The following is an 18,112-nucleotide window of genomic DNA, read 5'->3' on the forward strand; positions in this document are numbered from 1 at the left end:
CTGAAAAAAGAGATTCAGCTAGAACTTTCCAGGACGGAGGGAGTTATCAGAGCCTGCAAAACATGAGCCTTGAGATATCCCGCTGAAGGCAATGGACCGCAGAGTGAGGACTGGGCAGGGCTCTGGCACTACAGGGGATGCACAGGACAGAGCAGGGTCTGCAAGCTTCTGTAAACACTGAGCACCTCTTCGAGGCTGCGCTTTCAACTTGTTGCTATTCTTTCACTGTCCTGGGTTAGAAGAAAAACAGTTCAATTTTAAAAAAACTGGTTTGTTTTAAAATAATCATTCATGATTGATGTATTCCTCCCATTTATGTTCTCACATCTCATTGGTTGTGAAAACTTCGGCAGGCTCTCCATCTCTTCATTAACCGCGCACAGGACCAGCTTACTTCTGGGCTTGCCGGGGCTGGCACTTACAGCTTGCTCCAGACTGACTCAGGGCTTTTCCTCACTCGGGGTTTTTGCTTTCTCGGCGTGCTGGTAGCCACACCACTGCTTGCTGACTGCTGCTAATCAGCAAGTGCAGACCTGCCTTCCTTCCTCTTTCACCAGCGCCTGGACCTGCTCGGATTATCGCTACTGCCCCTGTGCTGCATGGAACTGCCTTTGTCGCTACTGAGCGCTGCTGCTTCATCCCTGCCGCCACCGCTTTTTCCTTTGCTGCCATTTCTCTAACACCCATGACCCAAAGCACTGTGCTGTGCGTCGGCTCAGGTCCTGCCCACGTGTGGATTTTGCTACGGTGACACTGGCTGGCTTTGCTCTGCTCCCGCCAACCCACCGACCACGTGGCTGCCACCATTTTTAAACTGCTCGGTACTGCTTGGGTTTTGTTTTTTTTTCCTTTCACTTTTGATTCCCTAACATTTCCCTAACATTCGCTACACCAGCTTTTCAATCCCATATCAACCTGTTAATACCTCATTTGTTTTTCTGTATATAATATTTTTCTAGCATTATTAAACTTGTTTTAGCTTCTCAAACTTAAGACATCTCACAAACTTTTTTTTTTCTTTCTTCTTATCTCTGCTTTTAACCCTTTTCTCCTGAAAGAGAAGGGAGGTTAATTAGAGAAAGGAAGAACTTGTAATTAGCGTACCTCGGCCAACCGGTGACATTCACACATGCAAGTGAGCAATGTTAAAAGACAGAAATTTGACCAAAAAACCTGCAAGTCTTCCTTAAGATACATATACAAAACTGTGATTTTTAGACTAGAGTAGTGGCTCATTGACTCTAGGTGTTATAGTGCTACTCTTTAAAATTTCTTTGAAGGCAAAGGGAGAAGCAGCAAGTGCAGGCACTGCCACCTGGGAGAACTCAATGCCTTAGAACTAAGTTCAATTTGCATGCAGTTATGATACATTTTGCAGAAACAAATTTGATATTTTGCTTCCTCTTCGTATGAAACTCTCTCCTCATTTGCAAGAGCCAAAACACATATTACTTCTGGTAGAAATAGTCAAGATTATAATTCTGAGTCTGCAATATGCCATTTCCTTTCTTACTCCCTGTCACAGTGGGAAAGTCAAATAATACATGTAGAAGGAGAGGTAGAAAAGTTCAGGTAGAGGTCAGTAATAACACAGCATGAATGGAAGACTCGTTCAAGGGGTAACAAAGCACAGAAGACAAGAAGCTTAATGGCAGCAGCGAGTGAAAAACAGCTTGTGAATAAAGCATGAATGACAGAGAAAGTCAGTCCTTCGCAGTGACTGACAGCACTGCAGCTGAGCAGAAGCACTACTGAGGACAAAGATAATACAATCTTCATCAGCAAAATGTCACTTTTAAAAAAAAAAAATGGTTAAATAAATACAAGGATGTGAAGCAGTTGTTCAGCTCCAAAATTCAGCAACTCACTAGTCCACATTTCTGACATTGATATTATTGCACTCTGCTGGTGATATCATCATTTCACTTAGACCTCAGTTTAACACATCCCATATGTCAGGCTACGGACCAGACAAATGCATAGAACATTACTGCTTTTCTTTGAACTAGATCCAGCCATAACTTAAATCTGAAGGACTCAAATGTTGGAACATCGTTAGGTTGAAAGAGCAGCCCAGGGAGATTACAAGTTTGTCCCTGCTCCCTAGAAAAAAAAAAAAAAATATAAATTAAAGCAGCCAGCCCTTTCCCATGCACCGTGTTCTGTTCCAGGAAACTAATACAGCCCAACTGGCAGGCCTACAAATTTATTTGGGGGAGCTGGAATATTAAGATTTACTGAAACTGTTGTGTCTAATCACGTCACATTTGACTGTGAATGCTGTAGTTCAATAATTTTTCTTCTTTCAAAATGTACATAGCAATAAATAAATATTTTTAATGCATAATTTTTTAAGTTAAAGCCTCAAAACTAATTAAAGCAGTAACTGATAAAACACGTTAATTGCCTACGTATACCAGTGACAATTCTCAAGTGTGAGAGGAGGAAGCATACAGCCATTTTCTATGCACCTTTCCATTACACACTCAACAACAGTTGTACTGCTGCAGCAAGCAATCACTAGCTTTGAAAAACTTTTAGAACTTTGTTCCTACATCTTAACTTTTTAATTTACTTGAGAGACAGAATATATATAAAGGTAATTATGAAAGAAAGTGCTGATGTATTCTGGCAGACCATTGCTGATTGATAGGACCGAAGGACCTGATGTTTGCAGAAGCTTCCCTGCTCTCTTGGTCTGTGTACCTAGATAGAAAAACATGTTTTAAAATCCCTCTGCATTTAAACAGAATGTTTAGAACATTTATTTCAATTTCTCTTCCAACAGGCAGCATGTCAACACCGAACAAAGCACACTGCTGAAATCTTTCCTGAAACTGAAGTTTAACACGACAAGATACTGTGTCCATTGAGCCAGAGTGATTTACACTGAAGATGGTCCATAACCCTCCTGAAACCTAAGAAACTCCACTGCAGGCTACAGCGAAAATTCTCTACTTCTCTTTGCTCTCAGGTCAACAACTGAGTGCATGAATGTTTTAAATGAAACAGCTGTCTCAATGACTAAATTACTTTTCAAGACAGAGAACCGCAATTTTTTGTTAATATGGTCATACTTATCCACCATTCCTATGTAACAAATATGCCAGGATTTAAAAGGGTTATTTTTCACTTTGCTTTAGTGAAGTATGAAATCCCTGATAGTTTTCTCTGGCTGTCTAGAAGGCAGTAATTCAGGGGGTTACAGACAAAATTAGCACCCAGAAATCCTCAATGTTAATTAAACTGTATAAAATCCTCTAAACCATGACAAAGAACTGGTCTGTACCTGAGCTTGTAACTAAGCTACAGCTTTAACATAACAGGTAAAGTAACAGAAAAGAGCCTGCCTGAGAGAACAGCTGCGTATCTAAGCCATTGTCACAGAAATAATTAAAAATCAGATGAAGCACAGTTACAACATTGTTACATTAGAGCTCAGCACTATAGATCCAGGTACATATAAAGTTGTGGCAATGTGTCCAGAAAAAAGAAAGGTACAGTACAGTTACAGTGCAGCAGACTTCAAATTCAAGTCCCTATATTACTTTCAAGCATTTCTTGATATTATATTATCATAATGTAACCAATGTTCATGCTTGCATAATTATAAATATGCAGTGATCTTCAGAAGCATTACTAATTTTGGATGTCATGTGTTAACCTACAAAAGCTTGGGATGAAACTCACTCCCTCTTGAATGCAGCAGTTCATCTACTGTCTAATTAGCAGAGCTGAATGAACACCCTATTCTGAAACACCTCCAGCTCCCTGAATCACATGGTAGTAGAAGTGGGAAGGGATCTCTTGAGACTGTCTAGCCAAACTGCCCTGCTCAAAGCAGAAGCAACTACAGCAGAATGCTCCAGGCCACGTCCAAACCTTGACCATTGCTTCCAGAGCCATCACAGTTCACAGTTTGTCACCCAACGCAAAGAGACCCTGGCAACAGAATTATCATAGTTTCCACTCATAGTTCCTGATCTCTTAAAATATGTGCTATTAAGCAAAGGAGACAAATATCAAAACAGAAGAGCCTTCGTCAGAGGATTTGATTTTGTGGTTGTGTCATTATGTCTCAGTGAGCAATTCAAACGAAGATTCCCAGAAGCCTGTGCTGCTGCACTGTACTGAAGCACTGATCAGTGGGCTACACAGCAATAAACGCACCACAGATTATCTTCTCCTAAGTGAGCATTTAAGATAACCTTTGATTTTATTTTCCTCTGGGTCACAGATTTTCCCATTCCTCTCATCCACTCAAGTAATTATTCCCTACCATAAACAAACCGCTAATTAGCCATGTTGCGTATTTTTGCCCTCAGCCAGATTACACCCCGCTGTCTTCAAGCCTGCAACATTCCTCACTGTATGAGATTCCAGCCTCTTCCATTCAGTTACCTGATCTTGTACTTACAGTACTATCCAGCTAGGCAGATAAACAACGCGTATAGGCACATCAGTTATAAGGTATCACATGGTAGATAGTTTTTTTAACTACAGAAGGACTAATAAATCATCTCTAATATCTGCCACAGTTTGACACCACCTACCTGCCTCCAAGGTATTGAACGGAATTTGGAAGTTGTGTGTGAAAGGTCTTGCACTTCAGTGGTTATTAATTTAGTGATCTGCTACCACCTCCCCAAAGCTATTTTTGGTTCTACCTTCCAGGCTGGCATAAATTTTAAAAACTGTCCAGAATTTCAACACGTTACTATGTAGCTGCAGTTTCAGAGATGAGGTAGTGCTTTCTATCAAAGACAAGCATCACTCATGATATACTGAGATATCTGGCCAGAATAGACATAGTCATGAGCACACCTTCAAATGATGAGAGCTCATGCTGCCAGATGATGAAGAACTGTTAAGGCATGTCTCAGCATGGTAGTAATGAGAGCATTTCAGTAATGAAACATGTCAATGCAGACATTGAATATGACTTCAAGTAACAGTCCCTTGCTGCCAACAGAATCCAGCCGTGCCAGCACACTGTGGATTGGATGGTTGCTCAAGAGCTAATGACTTGAAGAGATGAAAAGCAGCCTGAAGAGAATGAAAGACCACTCATTCAACTGAGCTTCTATTAATCAGTCATTCAAGAATGTGAACAGCAGTCTCCCACTTCAACTAAGAATAGCTTGCACAAAAAAAAAAAAAAGGTCATTGCCTTAGGGAGAGTTAACAAAGAAAAAAAAAGCCCAGAGACGAGCTTTTTGGTTGGTAGTGTTTCAGACTTGACAAGCATTATACGTATCTGCGCAGAGATATGAAGACAAAAATAACTCAAAGGGTTAAGAACCCGAGGATAAGCATTTTGTAACTCACAGGTTATGAACCTGAGTAGTTCTGAATTAGGAGCTGGATAATATTGTGACAAAACTGAAACTTACATTAGGTCCAAAATAAGCGAAGTCTCTTTGTCTACTCAGAGTAGAGAGAGAGCTATAAAGCTGCTTTCCTTTCCCCGACCCCCGAGCTATACATTCCCTCGATACCTACGGCAACAGCGTGTCTCCTTTTCAGTGGAGTAGATGCATTCAAGGACAGTTCCTAAAGAGGAACAGGGAGGGAGACTGTGGATAACAGAAAGGTAATCTGTCCAATCGCCAGCTTCTGCCTGGCCTGGAACCTTGTATGAGAGGTAATGCACTGCCAGGACCATTTATATGGTGTCAACATACCGATAGATGGAAGAGAAGCAGTTTTTCCTGCAGAAAGGAGGATCCAGGAGATAAGTGGAATCCCTGGGTAAGAGTGGAGACTGGGCATAATTTCTAATGCCAAGCTCTTTACCTTCTGAACAAAGCAAGACTTTATCTGGCAAATGGAAAAAAGTATCCAGCAACCTCCATGCTAATACTCAATCTCAAATCAGGCTAAGGTAAACAAATGAAATTATTCATAATTTTACAGATGAGGCAGTTACAAAATATGTGAGACCTTTTTTATAAGAAGATCAACTCCCCACCAGAGTCTGTCTGTCTGTGTCTCTCTCTTCCTATCTCTTTTCTGATCTCACTTGAACCTGGGATTGCCTTTGTCAAGATCAAAGCACACTACTCAAACTGAAACCTTTCCCGATTCCAGCCTTTATAGCTACTTTTGGGTCTTCAGTTTCAAGCTTGCTTTTTCTCAAGAACATATTCCTCTCTTTTTCAGAATCATCTGGTTGGAAGCGACCTTTAAGATCATCGAGTCCAACCATACACCCTGCACTGCCCTCAGCACCACATCTACATGTCTTTTAAACACCTCCAGGGATGGGGACTCCACCACTACCCTGCAAAGCCTGTTGCAATGCTTTACAACCTTCCATGTAAAGAAGTTCTTCCTGATGTCTAACCTTTATCTTTCCTGATGCAACTTAAGGCCATTTCCTCTTGTCCTGTCACTTGTCACATGGGAGAAGAGACGAACACCCATCTCAGTATAAACTTCTTTCAGGTAGTTGCAGAGAGCAAGAAGGTCTCCCCTCAGCTTCCTTTTCTCCAGGCTGAACAACCCCAGTTCCCTCAGCTGCTCCTCACAACAGTTGCCCTCCAGACCCTTCACCTGCTTTGTTGCCCTCCTCTGAACACACTCAAGCACCTCAGCGTCCTTCTTCTAGTGAGGGGCCCAACAGTGGACACAGTATTCAAGGTGTGGCCTCACCCGTGCTAAGTACAGGGACACAATCACTCCTCCACTCATGCTGGCCACACTATTGCTGATACAAGCCAGGATGCTGTTGGCCTTCTTGGCCACCTGGGCACACTGCTGGCTCATGTTCAGTCAGCTGTCAACCAGCACACCCAGGTCCTTCTCTGCTGAGCAGTTTTCCAGCCACTCCTTCCCCAGCCTGTAGCGTTGCAAGGGGTTGTTGTGGCCCAAGTGCAGGACAGGCACTTGGTCTTACTCAGATGATTTCAACACACCTGCGAGTAAACTAACAGCTATTTAGACTGGCCAGAGGGCAGATGTAAATGCTGCAATCTCTAATTTTAGCTTGCTTGGTTTTCTCCAAAGCAACTACTAAAATGATGGCAATGTAAAAACATTGAAGAATTCTGTTCGTGTCAGTGCTGACACTTTGGATCAGGTTTTCCAGTCGTGGAAGGCAGGAAGCAGGACTCTGCCGAAGGATCCTTGCCAGGTCCATGAAAGTATTGCCATTGCAAAAGGAAATCCAAGTTGCAAGTAGTAGTCCAAGGATACAAAAATGTAGCTATGCCCTCCAGGGAAATTCATATGATGAACTCTTGGAATAAGAACTAATCATCCACAGCATAATGAGCTACACTTCATGGACAGTAAAGGAGAGTTTACTCAAGAGTTTCCTTGCAACAGAGTCCTCTTCTAAGTCCTCCAGTGACTAACAAGGAATTTGCAAAGTACAACACTCATAGCTTGGACTAGCTTGGAAACTTAATGGATGCCTCTCATCAAATTCCACCTTCTGAGAGGCAAAGAAACCAACATGTCTTAGATGAGGTATCCTAAATTTATATGTCAAAGAAAGCAATGTATATTCTGACAAGTCTACTTCTTTCCTTTCTACATTTTCTGGATTTAAATAGATATTTATACCCCTGGAAGCTGAGAAAGATGATGTCCAAGAGTAGTCACATAGAAGAAGAACGGAAAGCCATCACTCACATGGCACAAGTTAAAAAAAAACCAGTTACTGTAAAATATTTTTTTAAAAAACGGTCTGCTAAACTATCATGGATAGGGGCCTGCTGGGCAGGCTTTAAATGGAGTACAGAGCGGAGATATTTTAGTACCACATCAGGGTGGTGATCTGTCCGGCAGTGAAACCACTGATACACCAGGCTGCAGGCATTCAACTGAGAGTCCTACTGGCAAATGGATCCTTTACATGGGCTAAGGTTGGGCAGAACAAAGCCAAGGGGGTCCACAGCCAAAGTGACAAAGTCTGGAACCAAAATAGGTCTATAAAATTATTCCTGGGCTAAGCAGCTTCAGAGTGGTGAGGGGAACATAATTATAAATATTTGCCAAAGTTTTGTGTGGTCCAAAATGCTCCCAGAATGCTATAGTATGGTCCAAGCTTTCCCCAGTCTTCTCAAGGGAGATATGGGGATCTGAAGCCAGCTCCTAAGAAGCATAGATAATAGATTTATTTTAATGTTAATGTTACACTACACTTCATTAGAACAAAGGTAAGCAGAAATTTTAATAAAAAAAAACCCAACACTGATCAGCAAATACTAATCATGGAATTATCAGAATTCACGAGATATGTTCCTAGTGACCTTGTGCTTTAACTATTATGCAGTCTCAGGCCAAATAGTTCAGTGTTTGCCTTTTGTCTAAGTACAGTGGAGACCTGGAAAGTAAATCTTAATTACAGGGGTCTCATCTTTCTGGTATCTTCCAAGAATGGCAACACATTTTTTTAACTTACGGGGTAGGGGAGTGTCTGAAGACTGTACCAGATTTAGCATGGTAAGTTTCAGGGAGGAACCAAAGGTAACAAAAGGAAGTTCTCAAGGTAGTCTGGGGAGGAACAAGCATGGAAAAACAGAAAAAAGGGATAAAGGGGAACAGTGACTCCTACACAGGTGGCTGGTTGTATGGTTATATGCTCAGTCTTGCTACTGATTGAATCTCGGGGCATGGAGCTGGGGCAACCCTGCTCTACCAGGCTACAGAAGGCTTCTACCAGGCTACAGGATCCAGTGAGCCCTAAACACAAGATAAAAAAGACATACCAACAGTAGAAGAGCCAAGTACTTTGCAATAGCCTGTGCTTTTACCCTCAGATTGCAGAAGCAGGTTAATGTGCAAGGGTTGAGAAGATAACAACAGACTAGGAAGAAAAGAACAGCACTGGGGAAAATGCCCTGTTACTTATTTATTATTTCTTTCTTATGCTTGTACTTAATGGAAGAGCTAAGTGTCCCCCAGAAAGCTCCATTAGTAAGGAGCGCTGTTAGGAAGGCAAGTTATAGCTTGCATAAAGACGTAGTTAATGAGTTGCATAACTAGGAGTTCAGAAAGTAAAAAAAAAAAAAAATAGAAAAATGTCGTGAATAAAATGAACATTTGCAGTTACATTAGCCAGGATGAAGTGAGTAAAATGATGAAACACAGCCAATGGAGCAGAAGTTCAGAAGGTACTCATTCCTGTGGCTTAGTCAAATACCTCATAGCGCTCATTTCACACTGTCTAGTAATACTTACTGAAGCTTCAGACATTAACTAAAACAGACAAGTTAAAAAATTAGATAATTAGTCTCTTCTGCTGAATAGTAGCTTAATATGCCTCTCTGCAGATTTTTTCCTACTCTGCTTAAATAGTGCCATTGAACAACTACAGAGTGCATGTCAAAAGTTATTTGCAGGAATGATAACAGTATTGGAAGGAAAAAGCAAATTAGTGTATTTTTCAAGTTTATTGGGCCTCTCATTTCTATCCGAAGACTGACGTGACCTCACTGCAAGAGTTATTATAATAGACACCTCAGGCACATAGAGCATATCATTTTGAGGAATGATACACCTTTTGCATTACCTGATAGTATGCATAGTACTGGAAGAAAAAATTTAAAAAAAAAATCATTCAGAAATATTATTTCCACAACCTTTCAAAATAAAAGTAAATAATAATACCACTAATCATGTAAAATACATTAGTAAGACACAAAAAACCCCAAAAACTATCTCACTACAAAAAAAGAATAACTTTGGATATGTTTACATAGTTTCTGCAGGCAGCTAAGAACTCTGTTTTCTAGACATAGACCAGGGAGCTTAAAGTTATGTTCTCAAGAAAAACTACAAAAGGTCCAGCACCAAAAGAGATATTGTTTCTGCATGATTCAGGGCACTGACAGAGCACGCTCACCTGAAAGAAACTGCAGGCATACCTATTCCTGTTCATACTTAACCGGTAAGTATCACTTGAGAGACAGCTTCAGGTCTCTTTCCAGGAAACCTAACGATACTAAACACTGAAAGTGCTAAAAACTTGAAATCTAGTACAATACAACCAAAATCTCTTTTCTCTGCAGCACTGAGTACTGAAGAAAACAAAGAGGAGAGTGGGACTAGCGTGTGTCAGAGGGAACTCTTGACTGAGTGAGCAACCATTATTCACAATTTTTCTAACTTGTATGTATATATATCTGTATGTGTAATAACATCACATTCACTAAAAGTCACTAGGAAAAGTCACTAATAACATTAAATTATTTCAAAGGAAATATTTGTTCATCCTTTCATGCCATTTTTACCTCTTCCTCAAAAACTTCTGTATTTAAATCAATATACAAATGCAGTAATATCAATCAAGACACATGAAGTCGCCATTCATTGTTTTTAACATTAGTTCATGGTATATTACCTACTATACAGGTAACAACCTGGCACCTGCACCTTTCCGTTATACTTCGTGGCAGACAAGGTATGGCATTACACAGCTCGTTAAAAAGCATTTCTGCATTTTTTCCTATCTTAGACCTGCTATGATGTCTGCATTATTTTTCACTCACCCAGTGCCTAATTTTCCATTTGCAAGATGTTCCTTTCTATAACCGCCACTTAACAGATTAGCTATAATTTTTCCTTCCTAAACTTCTACCTGCTTGTATCGGTCTCCCACAATAACTCAGATCTATCTTTTATTGTCAGTTGATTTATCTTAGAGCTTCCTCCTGCGTGCTCCGTTTGGGCAGGGAACCCAGGTGATCCAGCTGGCCCCACACCAGCCCAGGCAGCTCGGGTAATGTTCTAGCAGTTTGGTTCCTGGCACATGGTAAAGGTGACTCCATCAGAAAGAAGCATTAAGGGATTTAAAAAGCTGTAGTTCTCCCAGGCTTTTTAAGTAGGCCACAGGTCACTAGATTTTTGTAGGCATCAGTAAAAAGCCCACACCTGTCCCTAGCAGCCTTGCTCCAGGGATGAAATGCAGTTTTCATTTGGGAGAGTTGAACTAACCAGCTGTGCTATGCAGTGAAGTTCTCTGACCTCCCTAACAAGTCATACTTACCATACGACTATATTACATGCACTTTGCGATGAGAAAGTAACTGTTACATGACATCGTACATAAATCAGAATCTTTTATGGGAGCTTATTTCTCATTGTTTTAATAGTCTACACCCTATAGAAGGTTTATCCTGCAAAAACGATTCAGAATAGAAAACTGGTCAGTACACGCTCTGTGCCGTTCTAAATCATCCTGATTTGATATTTGTGTAAGAGCATTTTTGAACAGGATGTGTTTACACAGTCGTAAACCTTTTAGTACAGCATTAATAGAGCACCTCTTGTATTGGGTGTCTGTGTCCACGTTTGGCAGCAGGGAGGCTGCAAGGGTGACCTTTTCGGAAGAGGCCAGAGGCCGTCTTGATCTTGTGCATAGCTAGTGACACCTCTGGGAATATGTATTTAAGCAAGATGAAAATGCCAGGCAGAGAGAAAAGGAGTGGGGAAAAAGTGAGAAACAGCAGAAGAAATCCCAAGGTCAGAAGAGAAGGTGCTTCATGAAGGATCAGATATTCTCTGCAGCCTGTGGAGAACACACATTGGAGAAGAAAGGTGTGAGAAGAGAGGCACGGCAGAGAGAAACCACTACCTCTTGATCATAACTCCTCAACACCCCTTTTGCACCATTTTCTTCCTCTCTGAAGGACTTGGACTGAGTGTAACCTGGAGTGGTAACAAGGAAGGAGGAGTCTGGGAGGAGGTCAAGTTGAGCCTGGGAAAGAGATGAGGAAAGCTGTTGTTTAAATGTTTGTCTCTTTTTCTTCCCACTACCTACATTAGCTTTTTTTCCCCTAAATTGGTAATAAATTACATAATTTTTCACGTAGTTGATTCTGTTTGCCTACCATAGTAACTGGTAAGCAGTCTCCCTGTCTTTATCTCAGTCCATGAACTTTTTCATTCCTGTTCTTCCTCTTTTCTCTCCCATCCTGCTGGGGAGGAGAGTGAGAAAGCAGCCAGGTGGGAATTTGGCGGCTAGCCTAGGCTAAGCCACCACTTCTCTCAACTAAAAAACCCCAAAATAAAGTCCACAAGCAAGAAAATAAAGCTGGCTCTTAGTGTTTTGTTGTTTTTATTGAAATGGGTGGCTAAAAACATTTCAGACTCAGAGAAATACTCTGCAGAGAAAGGATGTAGTCACATATTTGCTACAGGATATAGTAAAAAAACCTGGGATTCTCCCCTCCACAAAGGGATTTGATTAGAGAATCACTCACAGAAGCTCTCTGAGAAACTGTAAAACATCCAAGAGGCACAGAATGTATTAAACCCTGTCGCTGTAAAGAAAGGAGCTTTGTACATGAGGGAGCTGGAGAAGCGCCAGGGTACATGTACTCAAATATCAGTGTGTGCTGAAAGAAACTGAGTCTGTGAGGTTTATCTCAACAGAGAGAAAGAGAAAAGGCTTCTGACATTATTAATATGAGCGTGCACAGCAGTGATAAATCACTAAGCTGAAAACTGACAGGTTCTGAAAAATACAGAAAGGAAATTCAAGCTGTGAAAGTGGTTGTGCAGAAGAAAGAGAAGGTTTCTGAAAATCAAATATAAAGTAGAGCATTTGATGGATGAGTGCTAGATATTAAACCCGAATTAATTTGGCACAATGACATTACTGAATACGCACTGGAGATTTGTTTCAGATAAGAGTATAGCACAGGAAAGAGATAAGAGCATAGCGCACAGTACAGCAGAAAAGAAAGTAGCAAAACTTTCCTAGCTACCTGAATGGGCAGGATGAAAAAATTTAATCGAGGTTACTGAAGCCGCTGGAAAAAGTAACTAGCAAGTCACACAAGACACTGAGAGTTCCATAAAGACAGTGCAAACCCCAAACACAATCTAATTTAAGGACAGAAGAAAAGGGAGTTTAAGAGAAGATATGCACCCCTCCCAACACTACTAAAAGCCTCAGACAGTTGGTAATTAGACAGCACTGCAGTATCAGTCCTCCAAAACACAGATGAAAATAAGAGTGAGGAGCTTTGAAACCATCCAGTATCATTAATATAGAAATTCATCTTGCATTTCTTAGTGAAGAGCTGGTTTCCGTAAGAAGGGTTATGGTAATTTCTTTGTCCTACTGAAATCGGAAGTAAAATTCCTGGCAGGTTTTATGAGACCCTGAAGAAAGTGCATTAGCTAAGTATTTATGAACAACAAATTTCTATAATTATGTGTCTCTTGCGCCTTTCAGAAAAATCAGCAGGTTACATGAGTTATCATAATGCACAAACTGGACCCCACATTATTGACGGATAATACATTCTCCACATGCATTTTCATACAAACTGACAAGTGTATTGCTGTGCTTTATTAGTTTTGTCCCAAAACAATGATTTTGGATTTTCTGGCCCAATAAATGTCAAATCTGTCCTAATATTCACACTGGACAGTTTTGCCAGACAACTCTCGACATACAGGAGAATGACTTGTTTTTCTAAGACTTGCAAAGATGCTCTAGATTCTTCCTACATAAACATCGTTCTATAATAAGTGGGGCAGATGTTCACAGAAGGCACCTCCTTAAGTCAAAACTTGACTGTAATACTTGCAGAAATGGTGAAATAGGCTTTTTCTACTGTTTCAGTCAAGACAAGAAGGGAAGCCACAATGACTGACAATACCAATCTGGACAACGGTTCTTTTCTGTTTGTTTTGAGGGTAAAGATCGCTCTTGGTTTTAGATACCTTTTCAGATATCTTTCAGATAAGATATTATACTACCTAATAATTTCTTTTGCACTCTTAAGTCCTAAGCTCTTACTGACTTGATCAAGGATATAAACACAGCCACAGAATGTATCAGGGTTGCTAATATATGACTAAACTTGATGGATTTAATAAGTTGTTATAAAACAAATTAAAACTACTGGCCTGAATTCACTTGGTCATATGCAAATCATTTTCTGTCAAACATCTGCAGAGGATCAAGTTATTCTTCATGATTTTACCATAAAATTTTGCTGCTCTTTAATCCGTTTCTTTCACAGACTTTTCCTTATTTTTTTAGATCCAATTCAATTTGAGGGGGAACAGTCTTTATACACTAAACTAAGAAAGTCTTGATACCATTACTCTTTGTGTATCAGTTCTGAATTCACTTCTATTCCAGCTAGACATTTTTTGCTGATGCTGTTATTTCTGCAGAAAGTTTTTGCTTGGACTCACACCATACTCCCACTGAAGTCATTCAGTTGGAATCTCCATCACTTTGAATAATTATGATTACACTGAGCAAAGGGAAGAAATATGCAATAGCTAGACAGTAGGAAAAAAGTCTATTACTTTACATTAAAATATAGCTGGGTTGGGAATAGGCCTAAAGAAAAAAAATCAAGAATTCATAAAAATTAACATAACTTTTCTTTTGTTAGTTTTGATGATCAAGCTGTTGGTAAGTTTTGTCTTTCTTTCAGATATACACCCAGTTTTCTAGAAAAATCTGCTACAGCAAGGCAATAGTTGTGTTGAAGTATATTTTGCTCTGATACAAACTGTCTCAATACAACCGAAGAAGTTTAGATGAGTAAAATGTTGTCTGAGGAGGAGGAAAGCAAGTGAGCTAAAGACTTTACAAGTAAAGGAGAATCCTAAAAGGGAGAAAGACTGCAGATCCAATCTCATTTTGCCAACTGTATTTCTGCCCCTGCTCCATGAAAAAGCAAAAATCCTCTCCCACAGTCTGGCAGACACCTTCCTCTGTCTGCATTTAATCAACATTTTCCTATTACAGGCCCAGTTCTCCCTCCTTCAACTTTTATCACTTGTTCTTCATTAAGAAAACAAATCACACATTCTTTCCTCTCTCTCATTTCTTCCAGTTCAATCTTCCTTTAGACATAAAAGAAAGATCACCTATCCGCTAAACCATCATGCACTAGCAGGTGTAACTTTCCTCTTTCAGTGTTGTAAATACTAGCTAAATTTTCCCCAATGCATCCAGTGTGACGGATTCAAAGGTGCTTTGGCTTGAGAAACACTGTATGGAAACAAACTTGTATAGTGTTAATAAATACAACATGACCCAAGTATGTATGGTAAGAAGCAAAACCCTCTGAAGTGAGAAGAATTTGCTTTGGCTTCAAGGAGCTTTGGCTGAGGTCTTTGATACTTGCATTAGTAAGAGACAGAGAAATGGGGACCTTGAAACCGTCCGGTTTATTCAGAGGCTATTTAAGGTCATAACAAGCTATTCTCATCCATGCTTGTTCTGTACATCATAAATAACCACTGAAGGGAATAATTACTGTTGGGGTTACCTCATAAGACAGATGCTATCTGAATTTTGTAATAAGCAGGAAACAGAGTTATATATTAGCTTGAAATAGATTTTACTTTCCATACTAGACAAGCTTCTCATGAATAGCAATATCATATTTCACCAGAAGATAGGCTCCTTGAAAGTGGAAAAAATGAATTCCTTTTTCTCCTCTCAAAATATTTCAAATCTTTTCATATATATCACCTACTTTAGGACAGAGTTATCAAGTTATTATGTGCCCAGTTATACAATAATACCAATTTGACCTTAGGTGGGAATTAATACTGCAAGTCTGTCTTGCAGCCAAGATGATAAGAAATTATTATGCATATACACACACGCGTGCAATTCTTCCACTGCTCAAAGTGGGCAAGTACAGGCAAAATGATTTTTAATGAAGGTTTAAAGACTGCTTTTATGCTGTTCATGGTAGTATTTAGTGCTTACTGTATAAAGTGATAAAGCACAGAACTAAAAGCAGTACCTCTATTGAGCAACTCTCCAATATTACTGAAAATACTGATTTTCCCCTTCTGTTTAACTTAACCCTGGGAACCACATTTAAAGTATTGACTTCAAGAAAATCTACACAATGGCCAATTTAAACAAAAAAGCTGGTTATGATTATTTTCAGAATATCACACAAGTCATATGTGTTATGATCTGACCTTCTGGAGCTGGTTTACTCGCATTTGTTTTTTCTGGATCCTTCACCTTGGATTTGTTTGTTTCTTTTCTTCTCTCTATATCTTTAACTGAAAAGTAAGGGGGTGAAATATAAACAATCAAAGTAGAAACAGTGCAGTCAGACATACAAAATTCTATTCTTCCAGATAAAGAAGTTGCCAGCAACGTCTTGTAACATGTTTAGGTAACGAGTGACGGTTTTCTCTCCCTCCCTTTGGGTTTATTCTTTTTATGAATCTTTCCCCATCCTATCATCATTAACGTTGTCAAAAATGACTCTCCTCACACACAGGAGAGTCCAAATACAGTGACATCAGTACCTAAGCCCACACTGACAAGATCCAGCACTGGAAATACAGTCCAGAAAATTGGCAAAGCTAGCTGGGTAAAGTCCAGCGTTGCAGAGTTCCACTCCAAGTCATTCAACGCAAAAGCATATAAGCCAGCTGTTACATTATCCTCTTTAAAGAATCAGCTTAGATCCCATGCCCAAATCTGTGTTCAGGGCACCAAATACTCCCATGAGAGCAAAGTTGCTCCAAAACTCAGACTTCAACAGTTTCCTGTCCCACAAGTGGGTGGGATAGCTCCCTTATTATGTCCCAAATTTCTCATAACAGCCAAGCAGAACCCAGCTTGATTAGCAATTTTTAATATTACATTAGTAACTAGTATCACTCTACTCAGACTGCAAAATTCTGCTGAAATCATTGCTGAAGTCAGGAAAAAAAGAATTTCTTTCAGAATTTCCTTATAATGTTAATTTGTGTCAACGCCCCAGGAGTCTACAATGGCCAGGAATAGTTTAAGAATGAAAGAGAGTATCTTTCATAGAAAATAAAATTCTACTCCAATTAAAATCTTTAGTTTATGTAGAGATAGTTATCAGTCTCTTGAAACATATGATATAAAATAGACCACACAAGTATTCTGTTTGGCAGAAGTGGAACCAAAGTCAAATACATGTCACCAATTTACTCAATAGTACATGGAATATCTGCAGTAGCCAAGAGTGCTCTCAGTTCCAATCCAAAATATAATCATGATACCATCCTTAGGAAGACAATAAGCTATTGTGAAACATCTGAGCAAGACCTTCACAGTGTGATAACCCTTTGCAGAACCTACAGCCCTCAATACCTGCAGGTATACAGGTAGAAAAACTGGTGAAAAAATAACTAAAGTTTTGACTTCTCTTCTTACTTCCACTGCATGTGTACTTGTACATCTCTTCTACCTTTAGCAAACAGTTGTGAAACTGATTCAGAAGCAAATTCCAGTCCATAAGCTTGCTGAGGATTCATATTTTGCCAAAGTAGATTTTGGTTATTAGCCAGTTTACAGATAAAGCCATGACGACAGCATGTCTTACTCAGAAGTCTGGGTTTAGTCCTTACCTAAACAAGACTTCAACTACAAGAGGTGAAATTACCGGAATAATACTAGTTAAAAAGGATGTCATTGCCTAACCTTCTAAGAGCATTCCTTTGAGAAAAGGCTAAGGCCAAGCTAAGGAGCTGCCTGATGGCCACCTCTAATGCTAGTGCTGTTGAGCAGCAAGTCTCCAGAGAAACAGTACAAAGGTCTGAAAATGATCGTAAGTGACAACTCAGTCACATCCTAACAGAGATTTCTGGATTTGGGAAAGCCAATTCTAACTGTCAAAACTCTAACCACGTAAGAGTAACAGACAAGACACCAGTTTTACTCATGTATTTAGGTAGACAGAAATAATCTAGTGCGTGTTTTTTCCTTTTAAAATGTAGCTGTAAAATATTGCACAGTGATCTCTGTTAACTACATACTATATACAATAACTTACAAGCAGCACTAGAATAGAAAAAGTATACCGGGCTATATAAAGAGGTATACTTTTTTTAACAATAACATTTTATTGTAGACATGAGAATTCTTTGTACATCAGTTCAACTCAGCAGCATTAAAAACATACTTCTAATGCACTAAACTAGAGGATATTCTCAAAGCTTTGCATGTGTTTCACCTTTTTTCATCTCGAGACCACTCGTCCAAGAAGGGGGAAAAACCCCATGGAATACAGGATAGAAAAAAAGAAGGATTTGTATACATGCTGTCTCTGGTTTTACTCATGCAAAGCATCATATTGTCAAAAGAAACTCCAGCCTCATTAAGTGTTTTCACCTGCAG

General features: G+C 39.7%; 1 protein-coding gene across 1 annotated transcript in view; it reads right to left on the reverse strand.

Annotated features, from left to right (window-relative positions):
• Positions 1-15,647: 15,647 nt before the first annotated feature.
• The window catches only part of LOC104496930 (collagen alpha-1(XIV) chain-like), an 11,477-nt gene continuing 9,012 nt past the window's right edge, over positions 15,648-18,112 (reverse strand). The window contains exon 5 of the mRNA XM_010140125.1: positions 15,648-16,014. Coding sequence (XP_010138427.1) covers positions 15,890-16,014 — 125 coding nt within the window. The 3' untranslated portion in view covers positions 15,648-15,889. The remainder of the gene's footprint in view (positions 16,015-18,112) is intronic.

This window comes from Buceros rhinoceros, unplaced genomic scaffold, assembly GCF_000710305.1.
Source record: "Buceros rhinoceros silvestris isolate BGI_N320 unplaced genomic scaffold, ASM71030v1 scaffold7267, whole genome shotgun sequence".
Lineage (NCBI taxonomy): Eukaryota > Metazoa > Chordata > Aves > Bucerotiformes > Bucerotidae > Buceros > Buceros rhinoceros.